Raw genomic sequence first — 24,507 nt, 5'->3', positions numbered from 1 at the left:
CAGAAGATGCTCTCATGAATGAAGTTGAGATTTTGGAACATCAGAATAATCAAGCTCTGGATCAGGGTCTGCAAGCCTAAAATGAGGTCTTCCACAACAATATTCAGTTGAGAATGGTGAGGACATTCTTCAACTCACCAATATCAGAAATGGGAGGTAACCTGAACCCCCATGGGCTGGCACCAAAATTCCATGGGCTGACACACATTTCAGTTCAAAAGCCCCAACATGGGGCCAAAACTTTTATTGAGGTCCCAGAGGCTTGGGTGGGTTTTTGTCAGGCCATGTTATTAGCACCAGCACAGCAAACCTGGGCCAAGAAACTGTTGGAGACCAATTTCCCTTCTCTACTCATGACAGAGAAAGATGGGCCTAGGAAGGACATCTCCTTACATGACAAGAAATCTGCTGCATAAACTTGTGCACACTTGGAAGAGGAGCTTCAGGGCATGGAGGGTTTTCAGGAAGCCATAAATGAACAGACACTAGAAGTGACCCCTCCAGGCAAGAAAAGATCTAGAAAGACAAGAATTGGAACACTAGTTGTGGAAACTTTGGTCAGGAGGAGCAGTAGGGTCAAAGCTAGCAATAATGGCTACAAACCAAATGTATGTAAAGTGAAGAACTACTTGGGCTGCTACCTGCTCCTCCAACCCTATCTACATCTACTCTGAAAAAGATTGGAATGGAATTGTGCCAAGTGGAGCCTGAAAGACTAGAAGAGCAGGAGCTTTTGAAGAAGAAGATAGCAGAGCCTGTGGGGAAGAAGCCAAAGAAGGACCCAAGCAAGGAGAATGATGATAATGAAGAAGGCCCAAACTAAGCCCGAGATGGAAGTATTAGTTTCTTTGGGTTTTTTTGGGTGGGTCTGTTTTCCCCCCAAGGTACTCCTTGCTTCCTCTATTGTTTTAAAATGGTGCACATCAGATCCTGAAAAATCTTGAATTGGAACATTAGAGGCATCAACTCTGACATCAAGTGGAACTCAGTGAGGGACAAGATCTCTAAGACTAATTGTGAAATTGTTGGTCTCCAAGAAACAAAAAGAGAAGCTTTTGACCTCTGCTATATCAAAAACTTCTATCCCCCAGCTTTTGACTCTTCTCTACATTTGCCTTCACAAGGAGCTTCAGGGGGAATTATTGTGGTGTGGAAAAGCTCCATGTTCTCTAGATAGATGGCTTTCAATAATGAGTATGCACTAACAGTGGAGCTCACCTCAAAGTTGAACAATGAAAGCTAGCTTCTGACAACAGTTTATGCACCTTGCACATCAACAGGAAAAAGAGCCTTCCTTAATTGGTTCAGGAATATTCATATGCCACCAGAAATAGATTGGCTCATTGTAGGGGACTTTAACCTTATTAGAAAGCCTAAGGATAGAAACAAGGAAGGTGCTGATGTCAATGATATGTTTCTCTTCTATGAAGCCATCAACAAGCTAGGAATTATTGAGAACCCTTTGCATGGCAGTCAATATACTTGGACAAACAAGTAGTTTGAACCCCTCCTGGAAAGGCTGGATTGGTTCTTTACTTCAAATACATGGACAACTAAGTATCCCAATACTCTTGTCAAGACTTTGGTGATGGAAACATCAAACCATTGGCCCTGTGTCATAGTCATGAGATCCTAACATATAGGTATGTTAAGCCTCGGGTCCAATGGTTCCCGAACAAAGAAGACCCCCCGACCGATCCCTTTAGGATCGCCCGGGGGCTCGGGGGCTATGCCCATCGGGCATGCTCACGCGCACCCTCTAGCAAAGAGATCAGGTCGAGCTTGACTCGACTGTAGCTTCTGCCTGGGGCTCGGGGGCTTTCCTAATACTTGGGCTCCCGATCTATGGCACCTCCAGACCTGACCCTTGGCTCCTGCCCGGCTAACGATGCCAGCCAAGGCCCGGGCACTAGAAGGCAAGCCCTAGGCTACCATGCCCGAGGGCTCTCTGGCGTTGCTCCCAAGGTGTGCCCCTGCCAACTACTCCTCCGACAGGGTCATGTCCGGGGCGTGACACAAGAAGACAAAGCTTCCCACAGCTTCCAGGGGCTCAGGTGCTTTTGGGCCCGCACGTCAGCCCCTGGAGCTAACCTCCTTCACCACCAAGAAGACTCCAAAAGGTCTAACCCAGAGGAGGCCGGTCCAAGAAGACACCATCTGACATGTAGAGTTTCAAAACAGAGCAGCCGGACGACACCCAGGCTTCTTCGGCTCCAAGACACCTTGAAGGTCCACGATGCACCACTGTAAGGCCCTCTTGGACTTTGGCACATGTAGATCATAGACTAGAACCCTCAAACCACCTTGTACCTGACTGTCGGTTATCAATATTAGGGATACCCAGAGGAAGGAAGTTAACAACCACGAACGTTAATTTGCCCGGATGGTCCAAGACATATTTAAGGTCTCACCCGACCCTAAGGGTGTGGGCTCCATCTTGCCCGACCCCTCAGGCACGGGCCCTATCTCGCCAGACCCCTCGGGCGCGGTCTCTGTCTCGCCCGACCCCAAGGGCGAGGGCCACATCTCGCTAGACCCCTCGGGCACGGGCTCCATCTCACCCGATCCCGAGGGTGTGGGCTCCGTCTCGCTAGACCCCTCGGGCGTGGGTTCCATCTCACCCGACGGAGATCCATACCGCCTTCAACTACTATGGGTGTAAGAGTATGACCCCAGGGTCAAGCTTCTGACATTGGGAGGGAAGCAGGTACATCTCGACATGACCCATGGCCATGACGGACCATACCTAGAGGCTCACATCACCAACAGTGTCGGGCGTGCCGGCGTTGTGCTACCTAATCCCTATACGGCTTCTGACAGGAGTACCTGCTAACCACGCCGCCCACCAGAATAGAGTGGAGCGCCGTGACCGGCTGACGACGCCAGCGTATGGCACCAGTGATGAACAAGGCCGCGACGTGGAGCCATCCCCATCATCATCTACAGGATTGGTGGGACCCGCAAAAAGGAGATGAAGGACGCCCTGACCCTAGAGGCCTTCTTCTCCCTCGTTTTTCTTCTTTTCTCTCTCTTTCTCTCTCTGTAACCTGTGCCTTCTCCTTCACCTATAAAAGGGGAAGCAGGATGCCCCAAGGGAGGGATGGGCACATGGCTGAATGAGCTCAACGAGATTCAATTCCGTTCAATCTTTTCACCAGAGACTTGGGACCTTCTCCCTATGTCGCTCGTTTGTAACCCCTACTACAAACTAGTGCCGGTAACATAAGCAACAGTAGACTGAACGTAAGGACGTTCTGCCCGAACCAGTATAATCCTTGTGTCCTCCGAGCACACCATCTGGGCTAGACGCGCAAACTAGAAATTTACTAGCCGGTGGTTTGAAACACCGACAGTTGGTGTGCCAGGTAGTTTTTTTGCGCGTCTCGACGTCCACATCAGGCCTAGGATGGCTAGTCACAGCGTCAGCTGGGTCCTAGGCGCGCATGTGCACTTTGAGAGCCTGGACTTCATCGTCACAATGGAGGGATAGTTGGCGCATGCTCCCGCTGTCGTCCAGCCTCTCCACTTCGCTGGCCTCGACACGATCGTCGAGGCGCTTGAGGAGCTACACCTGCAAGCACCGGAGGCCCATGTCCCTGGGAGTGATCGGCTCCTTGGCTTCGACTATGGGAGGCTGGAGTGCTAACTTGACGCCTTCCTAGGACCCCGACCGTATGAGAGGAGCCGCGCTGCCTTACTTTCTACTTCGCCAATGCCATGACGCAACTCACCGGAGGGGAACCACTCACCCTAGAACACCTCACCTAGGATGCCCCGGCAATGTTCTTGTTCGGTCTGCACAGTGCTGCGGGGACTGTTGGCCACCTCATGGCGCAGCACGTGCACCCATCCCCTATGAACGACGAGTTTGTGGGGATGACCGAATACATTGCGGAATCTTTCCACGACCTTCTCGTGGGAGATTTAGAGTCACTCTTCGACTCTGACTCCAGCAGAGGGAGCCATCACCCCACGCGAGAATGTTTTATGGCAGGTACTCCTGGGGGATATGTTGAAAGCGTCTACGAGGGAGGGGCTACCCCACCAAACGATCTCGATGACGAGGTCAAGGAAGATGTCGGGGCCGTTCCTCGCATGCGGGTGGAACAGCTAAGGGCACGACACTAGGAGCTCGAGGATGCATGACTCCAACTCAAGTAGGAGCGCGCAGAGCTCGAGCGAGAGATTGAGCGCCACGGAGACGGTGGATGCGCGCGCACCATGGCCCACGACGTGAACCGGAGGATCATCGAAGACGATGGAGCCCTCCCACACTTAACCCGGGCAAGCCAGAACATCGCTGCCGCGACGGCCTTGCTCCGAGGGCTCCTGGAGCCTGCGACAACAGAGGATCGTCGGGCCCATTGTGAGATCCGCACGCTGCTTGAGCGCGTGGTGGTGCAGCGGGCAGAGTGCTCGCTGTCTCGGTGACGCGAGCTCGACGCCAGTCAGGGTGCGCCCTCGGGACAACATGTCAGGGATGTGTCTGTCCACCAGGTTCTGTGCGGCAGCGGGGGGCGCGCCGTGGCCTCGGTACATGAGCGTCTCGGCCTCCACCGTTAGTTGTGGGAGTGATGAATTGTGTCTCTGATGGTTCACCTGTTTTGAAGAGGGCGCTAATTAAGCTCAGCTCGGCACGTATTTCCTGCTCAGCTATGGCAGTGGCGAAAAGCTAGGCGATCGAAAGCATGTCTGGCTCCAGTAGTTACCTCGACCATGCAAGTTTTATTTGTTGATGGACAAGTACTAACATACTACTACTGCATGCAGGACACTGATCAGGTTGTATATACTCTTTGCATGATATTGTACTGAACTTATATATCTATCCATTACTAGCTAGCTCAATCTTAGTCTAGGATCTTTTTTTGGCGGGGGGTGGCGGTGGGGGGCAAGTGTCTCGGCATGTACTTTATTAAGAGGAAGAGAGAAGTACACCAGCAACGATCCATGATCTTATATTAGTAACCCTAGGTTTACCAAGATCATCGATCGGAAGACATGACCTACACAAACCTTGCGAGATGATTCTCAAGGATCATCATCAGAATTTTTGTTATTATAGACAAATATTTTGCGACCAGGGGTAGTAGCTGAGCACATAGAAATAGAAGACAGCGACAACAAAGACAACTATAGGTGAACAACCTAATCTACAAATATGGCACAACTCTCCATCCATGGTGACCATAAAGGGAACAACTACCTTGTCGTGGCCATGATACTTGATTAGCATCACAATACAAACCCGGCCACATGGCTTGACATGATCTTGCAATTCTTCTCTGATAATGCTATGTTGCGCGTAGGCATGTAGCGCGCTGCGGACATGCAACTCAGGGATTTGCGCAAGATTATAAGTGAAAAAATGTATTGATTATAGGAAAGGGAGAGATACAAAAGTTCCTTGTTCTCACAAAACAAAGGGTGTCCCAACAAGAGGAGATGTTGCGACTTAGATTTCGTCTGACATGGAGGCGAGATAAAATAGAAAAAAAAACAGCTCACTTGGATTTCGTCCCACTTAGAGGTGAGGGAAAATAGAAGAAAAAAAAACTTGCTAGCGACTCCTTAGTCATTCTTTTCTCTCAACAAACGAGGATAAGATTGCACCAAACTCTAGCCACACCCTCCAGGTATCGTGTTACATAATTAGGCAAGTTTATGATTAATTTCAGAACACGAATCACAATAAATGCACATACTTGCATGTATATCTATAAGGGCAGTCCCAATGAAAGAAACTAGTAGTTTCTATAATATAGGATATCGCACCAAAAAAGTACTGCTTTCCAACCTATGGTTTCTATAAGTAATAACTATTTTCTCTTTCTCTCTCCCAACTCTATCTTTTCCTCCAATGGGAGTGCGACACGAGCTCCCTAGAAACTGGTGGTTTCTCCCCAATGGCGATTTCATGGTTTCTTGGTGCATTGGGTCAAGAGTAGACCTGGTTTCTTCATGAAGAAACCATTTCTATGATTTTTGCTCTCTTTCTTCATTAATTACGTTGCCATGTCAGCATTTTGCCTACGTGGCAAGTCATTTAATGAGGATAAAAACCATCATCAATGCACCATTGGGACTGCCCTAATACACTAGTAGAATTAAACAACACAACTAATAACAACATTGTCTCTCAAACAACATGCATGATTAAATAGTAGATTCGATCACACACATACTTTTCATTTGCAAATGAAGATGCCACGAGTAGTGGGGTGGAGAAGAGACGATGTTGTTAACGACATATGCAAAGACGGGTCTGTACTAAACCTAAAAGAGGAGAACCACTTCTGTTTGTAGAAGATAAGAAAGCACGTACTAAACAAGACTCAACAATACATGTAGTGGACGAGGGGTGTATGTGTGAGTGGGTGGGTGGGTGTGGCACCCCCCTGGATTCTCCACTATACAAACCCGCCCCCCTCAATTAGGTACTAAATATAGTGGCGATAATTTCTGATTAGTGTTTATTTGCTTGATTTTTTATTGTGATAATTCTTAATGATATCTATGTGATTTATGGTTAGTATGGACATAGGGAACCCTTGATGGACCATGGTAATCTTTCTGCGCTAGGCATGTGAATATTTGACAGTCTGCCATTGAGGACCGATTGATTATTGCTTTCCTTTTTGCTTGATCTCAGATTTTTGTTGAAAATTTGGAGAGAGTGGAGAGGTTGATTCCCTTTTTGCTAGAGGTTGGTTCATATTTTTCTGACACCATTTTTGGAGGGAAATCGATGGCAGCTCACGTCAGAAGCTTTTTTTCCAAAAAAAAAAAAATCAAAGCCTGAAGCTGGCGTAGGTTAATGAATGGATAGGGAGGATGCGCAATGAATGGCTGGTGGACGAAAGCTTCTCACTCTTTTTTAGTAGTAGAGGGGGAAGACAAGTGTATAGGTGGGTGGGTGAGTGGATTGGGTTGAGCATTCATAAAGAAACAAAGAAAGTTTTGTAATTTGAGACTGAATGAAGGAGAGAACAAGTAAGGCATACCCTAGCGTGAAAGAATCTTGGTAGATTCCTAATCTAATGTTGGACTCAGACTCTTACTCACACTACCATCACCATTCCTTGCAGATATTAACAATCATAATAAATAGAGAGGCCAGGTGAAAGCACCACCCACTCCAAGCATCCCAAGCCCTAACTATCAAACCCCTCTCGAGCCGAGGAGAAGGGAAGAGAAAAGAGAAAATAGGCAACTAGCAGGTAGACATGGAGGCCATCATGACAGTAGTGGCGGTTGATGCAGCAGTGGGAAACACTGGAAGAGAGCACCGCGTAGAGCATAGCAACCGCCTGTAACCATCAAGAGAGGGGCGGATCCCTCAGATAAGGAGGCACGCCAAACCATGATGGTGCAGCCATCCCGCACGTCAGTAGTGACATCAATCGCCGGTGAAACGACGGGGAAAGATAGACACGAAACCAATTTGACTATAGGTTTGTGATAGACCTGGTGGCATCTGCGATGACCAACAACAAGAGAGAGGGGATAGAGGCTTAGAGGAAGGATCGTTGATGGAGGAGAACCGAATAGTGAACAACGAGTTAAGCATTTCTAGAGGGCACAAGTTAAGCGGTAAGAGCATTATGCTGCTCAGCCTCTTCAACAATTTGCTCGATCAGCAGCGGTGGACGTTCAATATTTACCATGATCCCCCCCCCCCCCCCCCCCCCCCCCCCCAAAAAAAAGTATGGTACAAACACTACAGGATACAGTTTATTTTGGTCATTTGTTCATCCGACATAGTGGTAGTAACATTGTTCACAATCTTATATATCTCTTTTCTACTTTCATGAAACTAAATATGAGAGATGTAGATTTTATGAACAACGTTATTGTCGCTTTGTCAAATGAAGAAATGACCAAAATAAACTTTGTAGATCTTGAGAAGTTATACAACTTTGTAGTTGAAAAGTTTTTCATTTGAATTCATTTAGGGCCTCAAAAATTGCTTTGAAAAACTGATTTGCCGAGGGCCAAAAAAAAATGTACACGGCAAAATGCCTCTTTGCCGAGTGCCAAAACAAAGGCACTCGGCAAAATACATCTTTGCCGAGTGCCAGAAAAAAGGCACTCGGCAAAGACGCATTTTGCCGTGTGCCGAAAAATAGCACTCGGCAAAATATATATTTGCCAGTGCCAGAAAAAAGGCACTCGGCAAAGACGCATTTTGTCGAATGTTTTTTTTTTTGCCGAGTGTATTTTATTTGGCACTCGGCAAAGACCATCTTTGCCGAGTGTCTGATAAAATACACTCGGCAAAGTGCCGGTTTCCGATAGTGAAATAATGTTTGCATTGTGCAAAAGAAAATCTCATATATCGACAGAAAGCTACCATTTTTTGAAAGGACGACAAGAGTTTTGTTGTAGATTTGTTAGACAAAGGTAATCACCCTAGTTTATAAAGAAAACCTGGCCAAAAAACCATATAGCTTCGGTGGTGTAAAATTAAAACGCACTGGCACCGCGCCACAAAAAAAAAAAAAACTTGCTACGATCACCACCACCATTGCCACGCAGACCCCTCCAATATTACTACGACCGCCACATATATACACACACCTCCAAACAACTATGACTTCACACTCACGCCTCCAACAAGTACGACCCCTCTCTCAGGACAACAGAGCGCTACTACTAGAAACAAGGAGATAAAAAGGACAAGGAAAAAAATTCCTATGGAACCGGCTAAACTCCAGCCTCGCTAAGCAAGTGAATCAACACCTATCAGCAGCCATATGGGGTGGCTGTGAGCACACATTTCGTTGCATGCGTAGGCCAATGCACAATCGCCCAACGGATGTTGATGTATATATATAAACTACTACTACTACGTAGTATATATATTTGCTTAATTTGTCCAACCATGTAATGCATGAAGCAGGAAACAATGAACCCTACTGCCTAACCTGTTGAATCCATTTGTCGCCGTTCGGAGTTTACTAATAGTAGCGTTGAAGACTACGGCGGATTGCTGAATCCAAAGTGAAATATTCTTAATTATTTTATTCGGGCTATCCCTTGTTTCCTTGTGGATGTCTCGATGAATGCATGTCGCTGTACCGGCGGCAGGCGGCAGCTGTTTGACAGAGACGCGACGACAATGACAATCAAATTAACGACCTAGGTAATTAATCAATACCATCAATGATCGATGCATAATAATTAAGATAATAGGACGCCGCCCTAGCTAGCCAACAATATACGCATATATACCTGCCGTCCTGCCGTCGTCGTCCAGGTCGACTGATCCTCGGCCAGTTGTTGCAGCAGGCAGAGAGCAGGGAGAAATGGCGAAGCTCTCCGGGGCCGCCGTGCTGCTCCTCGTCGTCGTCCCTCTGAGCATGTACACCTGCGCCTTGCTCGTGGGAATCCAGCTCGGGCGGGCGCTGGAGAGGGGGCCAGGCAACAGCGGCGCTGGCGTCGAATTCACCTGGCGAGGAGCCCTCGACTACGTCACCAAGGTGATCGATCGTCGACGATAGAAATAGCTCCAGCTATAGCTACTACTTGTTCATGCATCATCTCCATCCATAAGTTACATATACGTTGTGTTCGATCTCTTCGTTCTAGGGTAGAGATCAGCTATATACAGGGGCGGATCTACAGGGGGGAGGGGGGCTCTAGCCCCCCTACAGCTGGTGCATCAATGGAAATATGGAGAGGGTGAGGGAGAAGAATAGGTGGAGGAAAGAAGAAAAATGGAGAGAGAGAGAGGAAGAAGAAGAGACCAGCCCCCTTTAATCCTGAGCAACCCTACAGCTGGTGCATCAATGGAAATATGGGAAGGGTGAGGGAGAAGAAGAGGTGGAGGAAAGAAGAAAAATGGAGAGAGAGAGAGGAAGAAGAAGAGACCAGCCCCCTTCATTCCTGTTCTGCATCCGCCACTGTCTATATATCCATCCCCTGCATGCATGCGTCGTCGTCATAAAAAAGAGGTGACTTGTTTGTCAATTGCCATGTACTTGCTTGTTTCAGGAGCTTTGGGATATCAATGTTTTGGGACGGCGACGAGGAGGCAGGAGGGTTAGTAGCGGAGTCAGAGAACTAGTACCCGTCGTTGTGGCGTCATGGAGCACTGATGTTGAGAGGTCGTCGTCCTCCCTTCGTGAAGAAGCACTGGAACCCTACGTCGCCCTCCCTGATCTCCCTTCGGCTGATGATGTTCTAAAGACAAACAGCAGTGCAAATGATACCTCAAGGACCCAGCAGAGAAGATACTACAATCACACTTCGGTACGTGCATATGCATGCTTTAATTTCTAGTACTAATCTTTCTTTTTTTTAATTGTTATTATTACTTCAGACGTACTGTTTATATATATACTTGCAGTCGATCGAGATCAATTATTGTTAGCCACTACTACAGAAATATTTTTTAATGCTATTTTTACCCTTGATTTCATTGAAACCGTTTGTGATAGTATATCGCTAAACTAAAACTGGTACCGTGGTGAAAACAATTTTTATTGTCAGTTCAGGAGAGAGGAGCCCATGGTAAGAAACCCCCCCCCCCCCCCCCCCCCCCCCCCCACACACACACACACGGTGCACCGAGCTTTCACTCGCACCGCCCTTGCACCACATGCGCATGTTGTGCTATCTTGAAGTGGCTAACAGGGGGACCCGCCCACATGTCGCCCCATGAACGGGTGCACATGGAGCGACGATCCGAGGCCCCACCGGCCCATCTCTATCCTCCCTATGTTTCTCCCATGTTTCTATTATCTCCATCCCTTCGTCTCACTCACCCTCCCTTTTGTATCTCCCCCTCCCTCTCAGGCTCTCCGTGGAGATCTCCTCCCGAGTAACTCTCTCTCTCTCTCTCTCTCTCTCTCTCTCTCTCTCTCTCTCTCTCTCTCTCTCTCTCTCTCTCTGCAACTCCCTAGCGTGACCTCAGGGGGTGTCGCGGCCTGTGGCGGCAAATTCTAGGGCATGGGGCTCGCGGCCCCTAGAGTTCTCCTCCGCGCCACTCTCTCTCCCTTCTCACCGCGGCCAATGACCCCCCTGCATTTCAACCACCACTTTCACTGCCGGTTGCAAACTGGCAATGATAACCTCCATTTCAAACACCACTTTCACCACTGCCCTGCAAAACCGGCGGTGTTGGCGTTTATGTAGTTGTGAGTAATCCATCCTTTTCAAATTGTAAGTCTTGTTTTTGTTTTTCCAAATTTATAGCTTTTACTATGTATATGAAGATCGCAAAATCTATTTATTTAAAAAATCAAAATGACTTAAAATTTAGAGCGGAGAAGGTATTAGGAAAGCTAGGGTTTGTGTACCAGATATATAATTAGGGTGGCATGCAATTAAGCACATATATATAAACACTTCTATATTTCAGATGCCTGAATTTTAAGATGGTTTTAGGCAACGCTCTTGTACTACCGATTAGTACAAATAAATTATCACTTTTGTGATTTGTTATTTGCCTTTGTGTCATAACATATTAAATTTTTGTCCTTGTCTGACTATAAAAAATAATTGTGAATTGTTAAATTGTCTTTGTGCTAACACATATCAGATTTTATCAGGTTTGTGGTTTTATCTAACGGATTTTTTATTCACGGAACCAAAAATTGTAGATTATGTCTATAGAAATTTCAACAAACTAAAACTATAATTTTAGTATAAAATATATGCAATAACCGTCGTCCAAAAGAAAACTAAAGTGCAGGCACCTTAAATTTAGCAAGCCCCATATATAAATAAAGTAGCACTAGTGTGTCATGCAGTTTGGAATGAAGTAAAGACAAAGGCAAAAACGGCATTTCCCCACCTTTTATTTACTTAGATTTGAGAAAATCAGTAAACTAATGTTTCGGTGTCGTATAACAAATGACCATGGTTCAGTGATGATATCTAGCAAATTTTGATGTTTGAGACGTGGACTAGCTAATTCTATCTTTGTTTAGTGTCCCATAGCAAAAAAACATTGCCTATATATAAAGTACGTAGTAATAGCAGTATTATGAATATATATGAGTAGTGGATGGTGGTGGATTGCATTGCAGCCGAGGGGCGTGATCAGCGTGGGGCCGTGGGGTGGATCCGGCGGGCAGCCGTTCTACATGCGCGGCGCCAGCACTCCTCGCCTTCGTAGCATCATCCTCTACCATTCCGGCGCCATCCACTCCCTCTCCTGCGAGTACACCCTCGCCGGCGACTACGAGGGGCCGCCGCCCCGAGTGGCTGGTCCGTGGGGCCTCCCGGATTCCTACGGCTCCAGAGGAGTTCGTACCGAGGTAACTAACGACCGCCCAGATCGATCACCTTTTCTTCCGATCCTTGTGTGCATTTCGCTTCAGGGGTTGATTGGCATGCATCTGTGAATGAATATACAAATAATTTCTGTGCATGCAGATCGACCTGCCTTCAGGGGAGCACATCACGGCAGTGGAGGGGACGACGGGGCACTTCGCGAACGTCCCCGGCGTGGTGATCACCTCGCTGACGTTCCGCACCAGCGCCGGCAGGACGTACGGGCCGTACGGCAGCGTGGCCGTAGGGTCGCACTACTTCTCCGTGCCGGCGGCGGACGGCGCCTGCATCGTCGGCTTCTGGGGACGCTCCGGCTGGCTTCTCGACGCCATTGGGGTTTACATGAAGCCTTCTTGCTCATCATCAGACACGGCGGCGTACAAGAATTATGCATCCAGACGTCAGGGACGAAATTAGTACGGCAGTATATATACTGCTCCGGCTGTCCGCCGGCGCTATATTGGAGATCATCCATAAAATCCGATATGTATTATAGCTAGACAGATTTTCCGATTGCTGTAGTCAGGATGATGGAAACATAAATAAATAATAACAAATCGGCCGGGCGTATATTATAATAGACAAATTACATCTGAGAAGACTTTTTTATATATATTTGTGGATAGAGTGAGTATCTTAAGGGCTGGTTGGATCACAGCATCCTGCATCTGGCTAGGCAAGTAATCCTGGCCCTGGACGTAAGAAATCCAACCAATACAACAATCCTCTTAATCTATGATGGAAAATTTCCGTCACAGATCACCAAAAAACCGTCACGGATTAACATTCATGGAGGTTTTTCGAAAACCATCACAGATTAACAAAATCCATGACGGTCCTAAACTGTCGTAGAAGAGCCCAAGGCCTAATTAGCCTAACCCAAGCCTATTGTTTGTGACGGAAAAAATCGTCATGGATAAATTGTCACATCATCATGGATGTTTACGTGGATGCTTACGTGAATGATTACATCAACATCTCAGCCCATTTTTTAGTATGCTTTCATCGTATTTCTCAGCCTATTTTTCAGCCAAGTATAACAACGACACATACAACATAGACATATAGCACATACAGCCCATATAGGCATCCCATTTGTTAGACTGCTTTCAGCCCATTTTTCAGCCAATTATAACAATATACATACAGCATATATAGACATACAGCACATAACGCCTAAGAGCCTTGCCTAGATCAGGCACCTCAGCCACACCACCATCCAAACAGCCCCTAACTGATTACTGGCGTTTGTATGGCTGAAAAAAGAGCTATGCTAGCTGTGGTCAGACACGTGGTCAATATAATGTGCAATGCAAAACCTATACCAATTACTGAAGAGAAAAGTCATGTGCATAATGAGACAACGACATACTCTGTGTCACTGTTATATATGCAGACTATTCCATGGCAAACAAAGCCGCCAAAGCTGACTCTAACCATTGAAATCACTCACTACTGGATTCAGGCGCTTTGTCGGGTGCCGAATGCACCCGGCAAAGGCTACTTTGCACTCGGCAAAGCCTTTGCCGGGTGCAGCACTCGGCAAAGAGCCTCCGACAAAAAGTTAGTCGGCAAAGATTTCTTTGCCGGGTGCTTTTTATCGGGCACCCGGCAAAGAAAAGTGGTGGTTACGACGCCGGCTCTGTCATCCCTTGCTTTGCCGGGTGCCATGTCAGAGGAACCCAGCAAATATTTTTTTAATTTTTTTTTTAAATTTTCTTTGCCGGGTGCCATGCCGGGGAGGCACCCGGCAAAGATTTTTTTTTTATTTTTTTTATAATTTCTTTGCCGGGTGTCACACCGCGGGGGCACCCGGCAAAAAGTTTTTTATTTTTTTCGTAATTTCTTTGCCGGGTGCCAGGTCATGGGGCACACGGCAAAGAAATTTTTTTTTAAAAAAAACTTTGCCGGGTGCCCTAGCCCTGGCACTCGGCAAAGCTGGGAATTCCTTTCAGAATTCCCTGCTTTGCCGAGTGCCAGGGCCAGGGCACTCGGCAAAGCCTCAAAAATTAATTTTTTTTATTTTGTTTTTTGATTCTATAATCACAAACACAGCATATAAAAGATATATATCACATCTGAAGCATCACAAAGACAATATAGCACATATATATCACATCCATCTCATCACAAACTCAATCCCACACATATATATCACATCGCGAATACAATACCTCACATACACGACATCACAAACATAATAGGTCCAATTACCATCGAAACAAGTCGATAGTGGATCACAGTGCATCACATGTCCATCAAGCGGTGAAAAAGAGATACAAACTAAATGTGGGGAGGAAACTGAGTGCCTGGTGAAGGAAACTCGGCACCACCTGCTTGCGCCTGAGATGGGTTATTCGAACCCGCCGACGGAGGCTACATAAAGGACAAGAGATTCAGGCGCTTAGAGTGGGTCATCTAATGAAAGCACTAGTCGAAGCAATATGGATTCATACTCACTGGACTAGATACAACTGGCGGCGGCGCTGGAGCGAACATCGGCACAGGTACACCGTTCACTTGCCCAAAGTTCTGCAGGAACATCGTAATCTCCGCCAGCTGCTTGGCCTGTCTCTCCCGCTCGGCCCGCTCGGCTTGTCTTTCCCGCTCGGCCACCTCGGTCCTCGCCGCCAGGTCCCGCAGCTCCTGAGCCATCCTCTCGTTATCGGCCTGCAACATTTCAATCGAATGTTTTAGTAATGTAAAGGTAACTAAGTTATGTAAAGATCAATGTACGAAGAGTTAAACTGGATTAACCTGGAGTGCGTCGACCCGCTGCTGTGAAGGGGACGGCCGTTGGCGTATGGCCGGGCCTCCGCTCGAGGTACTTGCTCGAATCTGGGAGAGGGAGGGAACAGAGCCGGACTCGAGGGTGCCATCGCCAAGCCAGTACCGCCCATGCTTCTTGCCCTGTCCGATCCTCATGATAGTCGTGCCATCAATGTCGTCGGTGCTCGGATCCCAGTCTGGCCCCTGGACCGACCTTGCCTCCAACGCGTAGGAGCTGATGCGGGTGTGGGCGCTCGAGTTGCTGTACGACTCGGGTGGGTCATCCGGGCTAAAGGTGACAACGGAAGTCGCCTTTCCCTTGCGGGCCAGTCCATACGCCATGAACATGGACAAAGGCTGGCCACCATGCGACGCCGACTGCGAGAAAGACAACAAGATGATTAGAAGAAACATGCAGAATGGAGAGTCAGAATACTAAAAATGAATTCACGTACCCAAGCTTGCTTGTACGCGCCGAGGCTGCGGCTGCCTTGGTGGTGTGTGGGGCCTATCGCCTGTAAAGCCCGCTCCCGGTGGGCTTCGTATTCCTGGATATAACCCTCTGTGAACCACCTGTCCACGATCATCTCCCAGCAGTCGGCAAAGGACTCGCACCACCATGGAATCATCTACATGTCATAAAGAATTTGAGATGTAAGACGACCAAATGAAAGCTACTTAATCTCAAAACGACCATATCTCTTTCGAACGGGAGACACCTAACTAGGTTACGCGACCAAAGACCACATATGGATAGAGGGGTTATACCTAGGGTGGTGGTGAGGTCCGGGTAGCGGGGTGGTGGAGAGTCGGTGAGTGGCGAGTCAACGCGGTGCAGGAAGACTCGCAGCGCCGACAAAGACGATCGAGGTCGCCGAGTCCCTCCCACAGATCCTCCTCCTGCAAAAAAGGGCAAAAATGGTTAGTGTCGACTCAAAATTTCGGCAGCACCTCCCCTGCACGGGGAGATTCCCAAAACCTGCAAAAAACATGGCACGAAGGCCAACAACCACATATATACGAAACATGGCACGAAGGCCAACAACCACATATATACCAAACATGGACACGAAGGCCAACAACCACCAATATATCAAGAGGAGCCATGTACTTTAGTTCTCTTTCCATGCACATGAAAGTATTGAAGTAGTACAACAACAGTTACTACTAACCCTACAACTACTACTAACACTACTACTAACAACTACTTAACTACTAACAATGCTAATAGTAAGAACTACTTAACTATTAACAACTACTATTACTAACCACTACTACTTACTAACTACTACTATTTACTAACCCTACAACTAACACTACTAACTACTACAACTAACACTACAACTAAAACTACTAACTACTACTACTAACACTACAACTAACTACTACTAACACTACTAACTACTACTACTAACACTACAAGGGTAGGGCTTACCTTGGCGGCAAGAACGGCAAGAGCGAGGGCCGGTGACGACGGTGGGGATGACCGCAGCAGCGTGAGGATCAATGGTCGGTCGGAACGGCGTGGGGATCGATGGGCGGTTGGGTCAGCACCTTCCTCTTCTTCCTCCTCCCCCTTCTCTTTCTTCCTCTTCTTCCTCCTCCCCTTCTCTTTTTTTCCTCTTCCTCCTCCCCCTTCTTTTTCTTCTTCTTCCTTCCTCCTCCCTTCTTCCACCTACCTCCTCTACTGTTGGCCGGCGGCGGGAGGAGCCCGGCGGTCGGACCACGGGCAGTCGGCCTCATCGGGGATGGCCGGTGAGGTGGGGCCACGTGGCCGCCGCGGCCGGCGAGGCTGGGGCGCCGGGGCCAGGCAGGAGCGCTGGCCGGTCCGAGCGCCGCTGGGGTCATCGGGGCAGGGCCGCGGCCGCGGGGCCGCCGGATCTGGGTGGGAGAGCCGGCCGGCCGCCGGGGCGAGCGCCGCCGGGCGTGGGCACGGCTCGCGCGGGCGCTGGGCCGCTGGTGCCGGCACCGCGGGGTCGCTGGGACTGGGCGCAGAAGCAAGGCGCGGGCGAGGCACGGGAGAGGCGCGGGCACGACGGAGCGCGAGGGCGGCGGTGGCGGAGCGCGGCGGCGGAGCGTAGACGCGGGTCTGCTGGAATAGGTTAAGGTTGGACGTGGGCCGGCCTTTTTAGTCATGGGCCTTTGCCGGGTGCCAGGTGACGACGGCACCCGGCAAAGAATTTTTTTTATTTTTTTTAAATTTCTTTGCCGGGTGCCCCATGACCTTTCTGAAAGAGTCGAAGAGATTTTACCATGTAAAGAAAGACAAAGCCAAGGTATTTACATCACTACTAGAGAACAGACTTTAGAACAATGTCCCAATTTGGCATTAGCCTCGGCATTTTTTGCCCCCGGGACTAAAGGTAGTCCCGGTTGGTAATACCAACCGGGACTAAAGGTCCCTGCCCAACGGTTGTCCGCGTACCTTTAGTCCTGGTTGGTAATACCAGCCAGGACTAAAGCTTTTAGTCCCGGTTTGGGTGATGCCCCGGGAATAAAGATTAATCTTTAGTCCCGGTTTGCCCCCCTAACCGGGACTAATTATCCCGGCCTATAATCCAGCTCATTTCTTCTTCCCCGAGCCCGAGCCATTCCATTCAAAATGTTACTATCCTCGTCATTGGTGCATCCGTACATCGAGATACATAAGGAGTTCTTACGATCCAAGTTTCCAGGGAAGACTGAAGCTTGGATTAGGTGTCAGCACATGGAAAGTTTCAGTGGTTGGTTGCGAAAAGAATGTCAAGACGATGACAATATTGATGAGCAACTGTATTTGTTGGCTAGGCAACCATCATGGCATATCCTCACGTACCAAGGGTATGAGATAAATGGGAATACATTTTACACAGTTGCCCAAGATAAAAGGAGCACCAATCAAAATAGTGGTGTTCGCATAGATGGCACAGATCTAAATAGGAATATACAAACATATTATGGCCGCATAGAAGATATATGGGAACTAGACTACGCACCTAATTTTAAAGTCCATTTGTTCCGGTGCCAATGGGTGAAGCTGACCGGAGGAGGGGTAACAGTCGACAAAGAGTATGGAATGACAACAGTGGACCTCAATAATATTGGGTACATAGACAAACCATTTGTCCTTGCTGCCGATGTGAGTCAGATGTTTTATGTGAAAGACATGTCTACAAAATCAAAGAGAGGAAAAAACGAAGACATCAACTCAATGATCAATGAGCCAAAGCGCCACATAGTTCTTTCTGGGAAAATAAATATAGTGGGAATTGAAGACAAGTCAGACATGTCAGAAGATTATGAAAGAAATGTCCAAATTCCACCCTTCATAGTGAAGAAAGATCCAAGCATCATGTTAAATGATGAAGACACTCTATGGTTACGACAAGATCATAACCAAGGGTCATACGTCAAGAAAAATTTCACTGTTGTGCCCGCATAATACAATGATGCAAATCCTAGATTGTCTTCAATTGAAAAGTTTTGAATACCAAGTTTGTTCAGCTCATCAAGATATACGATCCTTATATAGGCCATTTTTTCATTTGAGAAAGTTTGAATAAAATGTAGTTCAAATTTCATAAGTGTGTGACATAGTTTTAGAAAGTCTATATGAGAATCAAGGATTTGTTACTAGTGTTTGATAAAACTTTCTCAAATGGAAAAATGAGCTATGTAACAATTGTAGATCTTGCTGAGATGATCAAACTTGGTATTCAGAGATTTTTCATCTGAGGTCATTTAGTGTCTCATTTGAGCAAGTTTGACCAAGTCAAATTTGGTCAAATGAAAAAACAACACTTTGACTCTAGTATTCTGAACTCTAAATGACTTCAAATTGAAAAGTTTTGGATACTAAGTTTGTTAAAATCATCAAGATCTACAATTATTGTTTTGGTCAACTTTCCATTTGAGATAGTTTGGACGGTTCAAATTTATGATTTTTAAATTTCGACGCCTACAAACTAGTTTTCGGAACCCTAGATTGTCTCCAATTGAAAAGTTTTGAATACCAAGTTTGTTCAGCTCATTAAGATATACAATCCTTATATAGGCCATTTTTTATTTGAGAAAGTTTGAATAAAATGTAGTTCAAATTTCACAAGTGTGTGACATAGTTTTAGAAAGTCTATGAGAATCAAGAATTTGTGACTACTGTTTGATAAAACTTTCTCAAATGGGAAAATGAGCTATGTAACAATTGTAGATCTTGCTGAGATGATCAAATTTGGTATTCAGAGATTTTTCATCTGAGGTCATTTAGTGTCTCATTTAAGCAAGTTTGACCAAGTCAAATTTGGTCAAATGAAAAAACAACACTTTGACTCTAGTATTCTGAACTCTAAATGACTTCAAATTGAAAAGTTTTGAGTACCAAGTTTGTTAAAATCATCAAGATCTACAATTGTTGTTTTGGTCAACTTTCCATTTGAGATAGTTTGGACGATTCAAATTTGTGATTTTTAAATTTCGACGCCTACAAACTAGTTTTCGGAACCCTAGATTGTCTCCAATTGAAAAGTTTTGAATACTAAGTTTGTTCAGCTCATCAAGATATACAATCCTTATATAGGCCATTTTTTCATTTGAGAAAGTTTGAACAAAATATAGTTCAAATTTCACAAGTGTGTGACATAGTTTTAGAAAGTCTATATGAGAATTAAGGATTTGTGACTAGTGTTTGATAAAACTTTCTCAAATAGAAAAATGAGCTATATAACAATTGTAGATCTTGCTGAGATGATCAAACTTGGTATTCAGAGATTTTTCATCTGAGGCCATTTAGTGTCTCATTTGAGCAGCTCATCAAGATCTACAATCCTTAATGAAAAAACAACACTTTGGCGGGCTGCAAAAATTTCAGGCCTTCATTCCCGGCCCAGGCCAGGAACCGGGACTAAAGGGTGGGCGGAATTGCCCACCCAAAAATACCTTTAGTCCCGGCTGGTAACACCAACCGGGACTAAAGATCCTTTAGTCCCGGCTGGTAAGCCGAGCCGGGACTAAAGGGTTGGACCTTTAGTCCCGGTTCGGCTTACCAGCCGGGACTAAAGGATCTTTAGTCCCGGTTGGTGTTACCAGCCGGGACTAAAGGGTCCCGGCCTATATATATCGACCGGTTCATCTTCTACTTTTCGATCTACAATCGATCTCGTCGTCTCTGCCGCACCCGCGCGCACCGCTGTCATCGTCTACCCCCCCCCCCGGCCTCGATCATCGTCTCTGTCGCGCCCGCGCCGCCGTCGTCGTCGAGCCCCGCCCGACGGCCGTCGAGTCTCCGTCGTACGTCGTCCTCGCGCGGCTCTGCTTGGCCCCGTGTGGCCGGCCAGCACGCCCAGCCGCCATGCATGCATGGCCATGCATCCATAGCCTGTTTTAGATACTTTTTAGATAGTTTTTTAGGTAGTGTTTGATATATATGTTAGATTTAAATGTATTAAAATTTAATTAGTAGTTTATTCTTAGTTTTTAGATAGTTTTTTATATATGTTAATTAGATTTGAATGTATTAAAATTTAATTAGTACTTTATTTAGATAGTTTTTTAGATAGTTTTTATTATAGTTTTTGATATATTTAGTAATTATTATTCTATCTCTCTCTCTATATGTGTTAGATTTAATTTTGATTTAGTAAAATTCTATCTATGTATATATGTTAGGTTTAATTAGATTTAGTAATTAATTCTATCTAGAGATTCTATATGTATACATATATATATGTACTTAATTATTTCTATGTGTATATATACATGTACTTAATTATTTCCATGTGTTGAGAGAGAGAGAAAATTGTATCTAGAGAGACATTCTATGTGTTATCATATGCATATCTAGAGATATATACATATGCACTTATTCTATGTGTTGAGAGAGAGAGAGAGAGGGAATTGTATCATTCTATATGTATATATACATGTACTTATTTCCATGTTTTTTGGATCGACAGTGTTTTTTATTCGATTCCAAAGCCTATACCTTATTATTGTTTATCCTTATGAAATATTATGTGTTATTATATTTAATTGGATTTAGTAATTCTATATATGTTTTCACATGTACTTATGTTATGTGCCATAGTAATTCTATCTATATGTTATCTTGAAGATACAAATGGCTGCTCTGGATGATAACTTGAATGATGACATAATGGCGAATATTATCAACGCCGACACCAATGTGGATGACACGAGTCAGTACTTTGCTGATTATGATGATATCCTGAATATGCCGGTGGTTGAAGATCAACAAATTGTCGCGCAAGAAAATACTGGCGAGGTATATTCGATTATCTATCATCTCTTATAGATGCATGCGTTCGTATATTTGTTGTTAATCGTTGTGTTTCTACTCATGTAGCCGGTCTCTAGATCTACATCAACCACTGGCAAGAGTAGGAAAGTCCGAGGGCCAAAAAAGTCATTAGAGGGCCGTTTCATAATATCAGAATTCGACATCGACATCGGCAAACCATTGGGACCACATGCTCAGACATATGTCAATCAATGTGGTTTCATTGTAAGGGATAGGATCCCAGTTAGTGCTTGTGAATGGAAGCAGAAGATATCTGCTCCTAATGTTAGTTTTGTATCTGATCGTGACAAGAACCTAGCTTAGAGAGATATCACTCAGCATTTCACATTACAAGCAGATGATGCTTTGAAGGAGCTAGTGAGGGATTGGACAATGAAGAAGATGGCAACATTGTTCCAGAGTTGGAAGAAGGCATTGTATAAAAAGTTTATCTTGAAGAATAAAACGCCGAATTTCAATGCTAAGGCGTTTGTCAAGTTGGAGTCCCATTGGGATGACTTCGTATAATACAAGACATCTCAAGAGAGTGAGGAACGTGTGATGAGGAATCAGCAGAATGCCCAACAGAAGCAATACCATCATCGCATGGGATCAGGTGGTTATAGGAGTGCTATTCCCAAGTGGCAGAACCTAGAAGCAGATTTTACTGCCAAGGGAATCATACCTGAAACAATAGAGAAGAATTGACCTCAAAGGGCGAAGAATTGGTTCTACACTCATGGGGGAAGCCTAGACCCAGACACTGGTAAGCTAATTTTTGGCTAAAAAATTAAGAGAGCAACACAGAGACTAGCTCGTGCTAGGGAAGAAGCTGATAGTGGTGTTTTCAAGCCCAACAGAGAAAAGGATGAATTGACATATGCCCTAGAGAATCCCGAACACGGTGGTCGAACAAGAGGCTATAGGGCGGTTCCGTGGCTACAAGCATTCCCAGCAGACAGGGATACCTACAGAAGCCGCCAGAGAAAGAAGGATGAGGAGGCAGACCAAATCTGTGTATTGGAGCAATTTGTTAATGAGTCACGACAAGCATTTCTTGAATCACGTGAACGAGAAAAATCTCTTGAGGCAAGAATGCAGGAGGAGATCAAGAGGCAAGTGCAGCTAGCAATGAGTCAAATGCAATCGACGCCGGGAGTCACCATTAGCCCTGTTGGTCAGATGAAAAGCAGTTGTGCTTCCACGGAGCTACCAGTTATTCAAGGTGATGCTGGGTTGCGCTTCCCTGTTGATGACATTACCGAGCCTCTAACAACATGTGAGCTGCACATTCTAGATGGTAATAATGCACCAATTATGGTGGCTGTCGGGGTTGTATCTCCAATAGACCGAACGAAGACACCAAGAATCCATGGGTCAGTTATTCAACCTGGATATGCTAGCATCTTGGTCGATAGAGTGCTCAAAGGTTACAGCAATGTTCCTCTTGACATTGAAGGCGGTGATGGAGAGAAGACACTAGGAGAAGCAGAGAAGACATTTATTCAATGGCGCAAACGCTTCATCATCATTCCTGGGGCGTCACCGCTTCCCCTACCTCACCCTAGGTACGAATGATAGTGAATGAAATATTATTTTTCCATTAATTTTATATTGGCTTCAAAAATAATTGACCACAACTTGTTTTTGTAGCAGGGTCTCCCCCCAGCCTAGCCCAATCATTCATTCCCCATCTCATCACAGCGTCGCGGGGGGCGAGACGACTTCATCCCCACGGCGATCTCCAACTCCTACACCGGCCCCATCGCCTCCACAACGATCTCCAACTCCTACACCGGCCCAACGCCTCCACAACGATCTCCAACGCCTCCACGCCGGACTCCAACACCGGCCTCATCGCCTCTATGCCAGTCTCCAACACTGCCCCCACCACCTCCACAGCGACGCACTACAAAAAAAAGAGTTATTTCTTAAGAAATACTTCCTGAAAAGACTGGTGAGCAAATAGCAGCTGAAGAAGGCAAAAAAGTGAAAGATTTTTTTATAGATATCCAAAAGCAGAGACAAGCGAAGCTTAAGGAGAAGTCATACTTTTACATACCACGAGATCAGCTGAGGCAGAAGGTCAAAGCTCACAAGAAAAAGATGTTTGAAGTTCGTAAGCCACCGCCACTATCAGACTATGACCGCTCCCTCGTGAAGTCACATGATGCACATAAGAAAAGGAAAAGAGCATCAGGGAAGGATGTCCCACAGCTCGGACAACAGAAGCAACCAATGCAAAATCTTGTTGTTGCTAATCAATATGGTTCCAACATAGAAGTCTATCGACCAGACAACTCTGGAGAAGTGTCGGTTCAAGACCTTAATGATTTTTTTGAACAAACTGGTTTAACCTTGGATCAAGTGACGGGCAAAGCTCCAATCCAGAACCTAGAAGTTGATACCTGGAAGACTTATAAATTTGGCAAAAGTCTGTACAACCCTACGGCTCTGAATGAATTGGGTACGCAAATGTACTTGCTCAACAAGTGGTACATGCAGGCATGTGGCAGGGGTGAGCAGTGGATCTTTGTCAGATTTAGAGACCATCATTACTTCTATGGACATGACATCTTACATATTAGTTTCGAAGAATTGCATCAACTATTCCACTTGGACGCTCTGGACAAATCAATCATTAGCTCCTTTTGTTTGTAAGTGATTCTTACTTTTATTTAATAAACTCACTTACATGCGTACGTGTATATAATTATCCTCACATGTAACTTATATTTATATACAGATTCCAGATGTCAGAGCTCCAAAGAATACAAGACACCAGTGTTGGCTTCATTGATCCTTATATCGTATTCAAAACCAATATTATTGTCAAGGACCACTGGGTATCTGAAGCACAGACGAATATCATGAAGTTCTTCGTGAAGTAGCACGATAAGACAACAATATTTTTTCCATACAACTTTGAGTAAGTGTTAATAATAATCTAGTCTACACATTTTATGTAATATCAATACAACTTATATGCATGTACGTGTGTGTATAAACCAATGCAGGTTTCACTGGATATTCATTGTCATTGAGTTAAACTCAAGTCAGTTAGTAATCTTGGACTCATTGAGAAAAGAGCAAGCATTATACCAAGATATGATAGACATTATCCAGGGGTAATTTTGATCTCTCGCGCACAACTATTATTGAATAGACTTTGCCATAATTTATTA

At 45.7% G+C, this 24,507-nt stretch overlaps 2 protein-coding genes across 2 annotated transcripts; both read left to right on the top strand.

The window, feature by feature from the left end:
• The first annotated feature begins 9,308 nt into the window (after nucleotides 1-9,308).
• LOC136485108 (uncharacterized) lies at nucleotides 9,309-12,837 on the top strand. The gene is made up of 4 exons (XM_066482053.1): nucleotides 9,309-9,482; nucleotides 9,997-10,254; nucleotides 12,036-12,266; nucleotides 12,385-12,837. The coding sequence occupies exons 1-4, from the start codon at nucleotides 9,309-9,311 to the stop codon at nucleotides 12,697-12,699; spliced, it is 978 nt and encodes a 325-aa protein (XP_066338150.1). The 3' UTR covers nucleotides 12,700-12,837.
• Nucleotides 12,838-16,799: 3,962 nt separating this feature from the next.
• Nucleotides 16,800-17,132, top strand: LOC136487907 (uncharacterized). The gene has a single exon (XM_066484998.1). The coding sequence runs from the start codon at nucleotides 16,800-16,802 to the stop codon at nucleotides 17,130-17,132; it is 333 nt and encodes a 110-aa protein (XP_066341095.1).
• Nucleotides 17,133-24,507: the final 7,375 nt, after the last annotated feature.

This window comes from Miscanthus floridulus, chromosome 10 (genome assembly GCF_019320115.1).
Source record: "Miscanthus floridulus cultivar M001 chromosome 10, ASM1932011v1, whole genome shotgun sequence".
NCBI classification, from domain to species: domain Eukaryota; kingdom Viridiplantae; phylum Streptophyta; class Magnoliopsida; order Poales; family Poaceae; genus Miscanthus; species Miscanthus floridulus.
The sequence above is the reverse complement of the archived record's forward strand: the minus strand, read 5'-3'. Positions and strand labels throughout refer to the sequence as shown.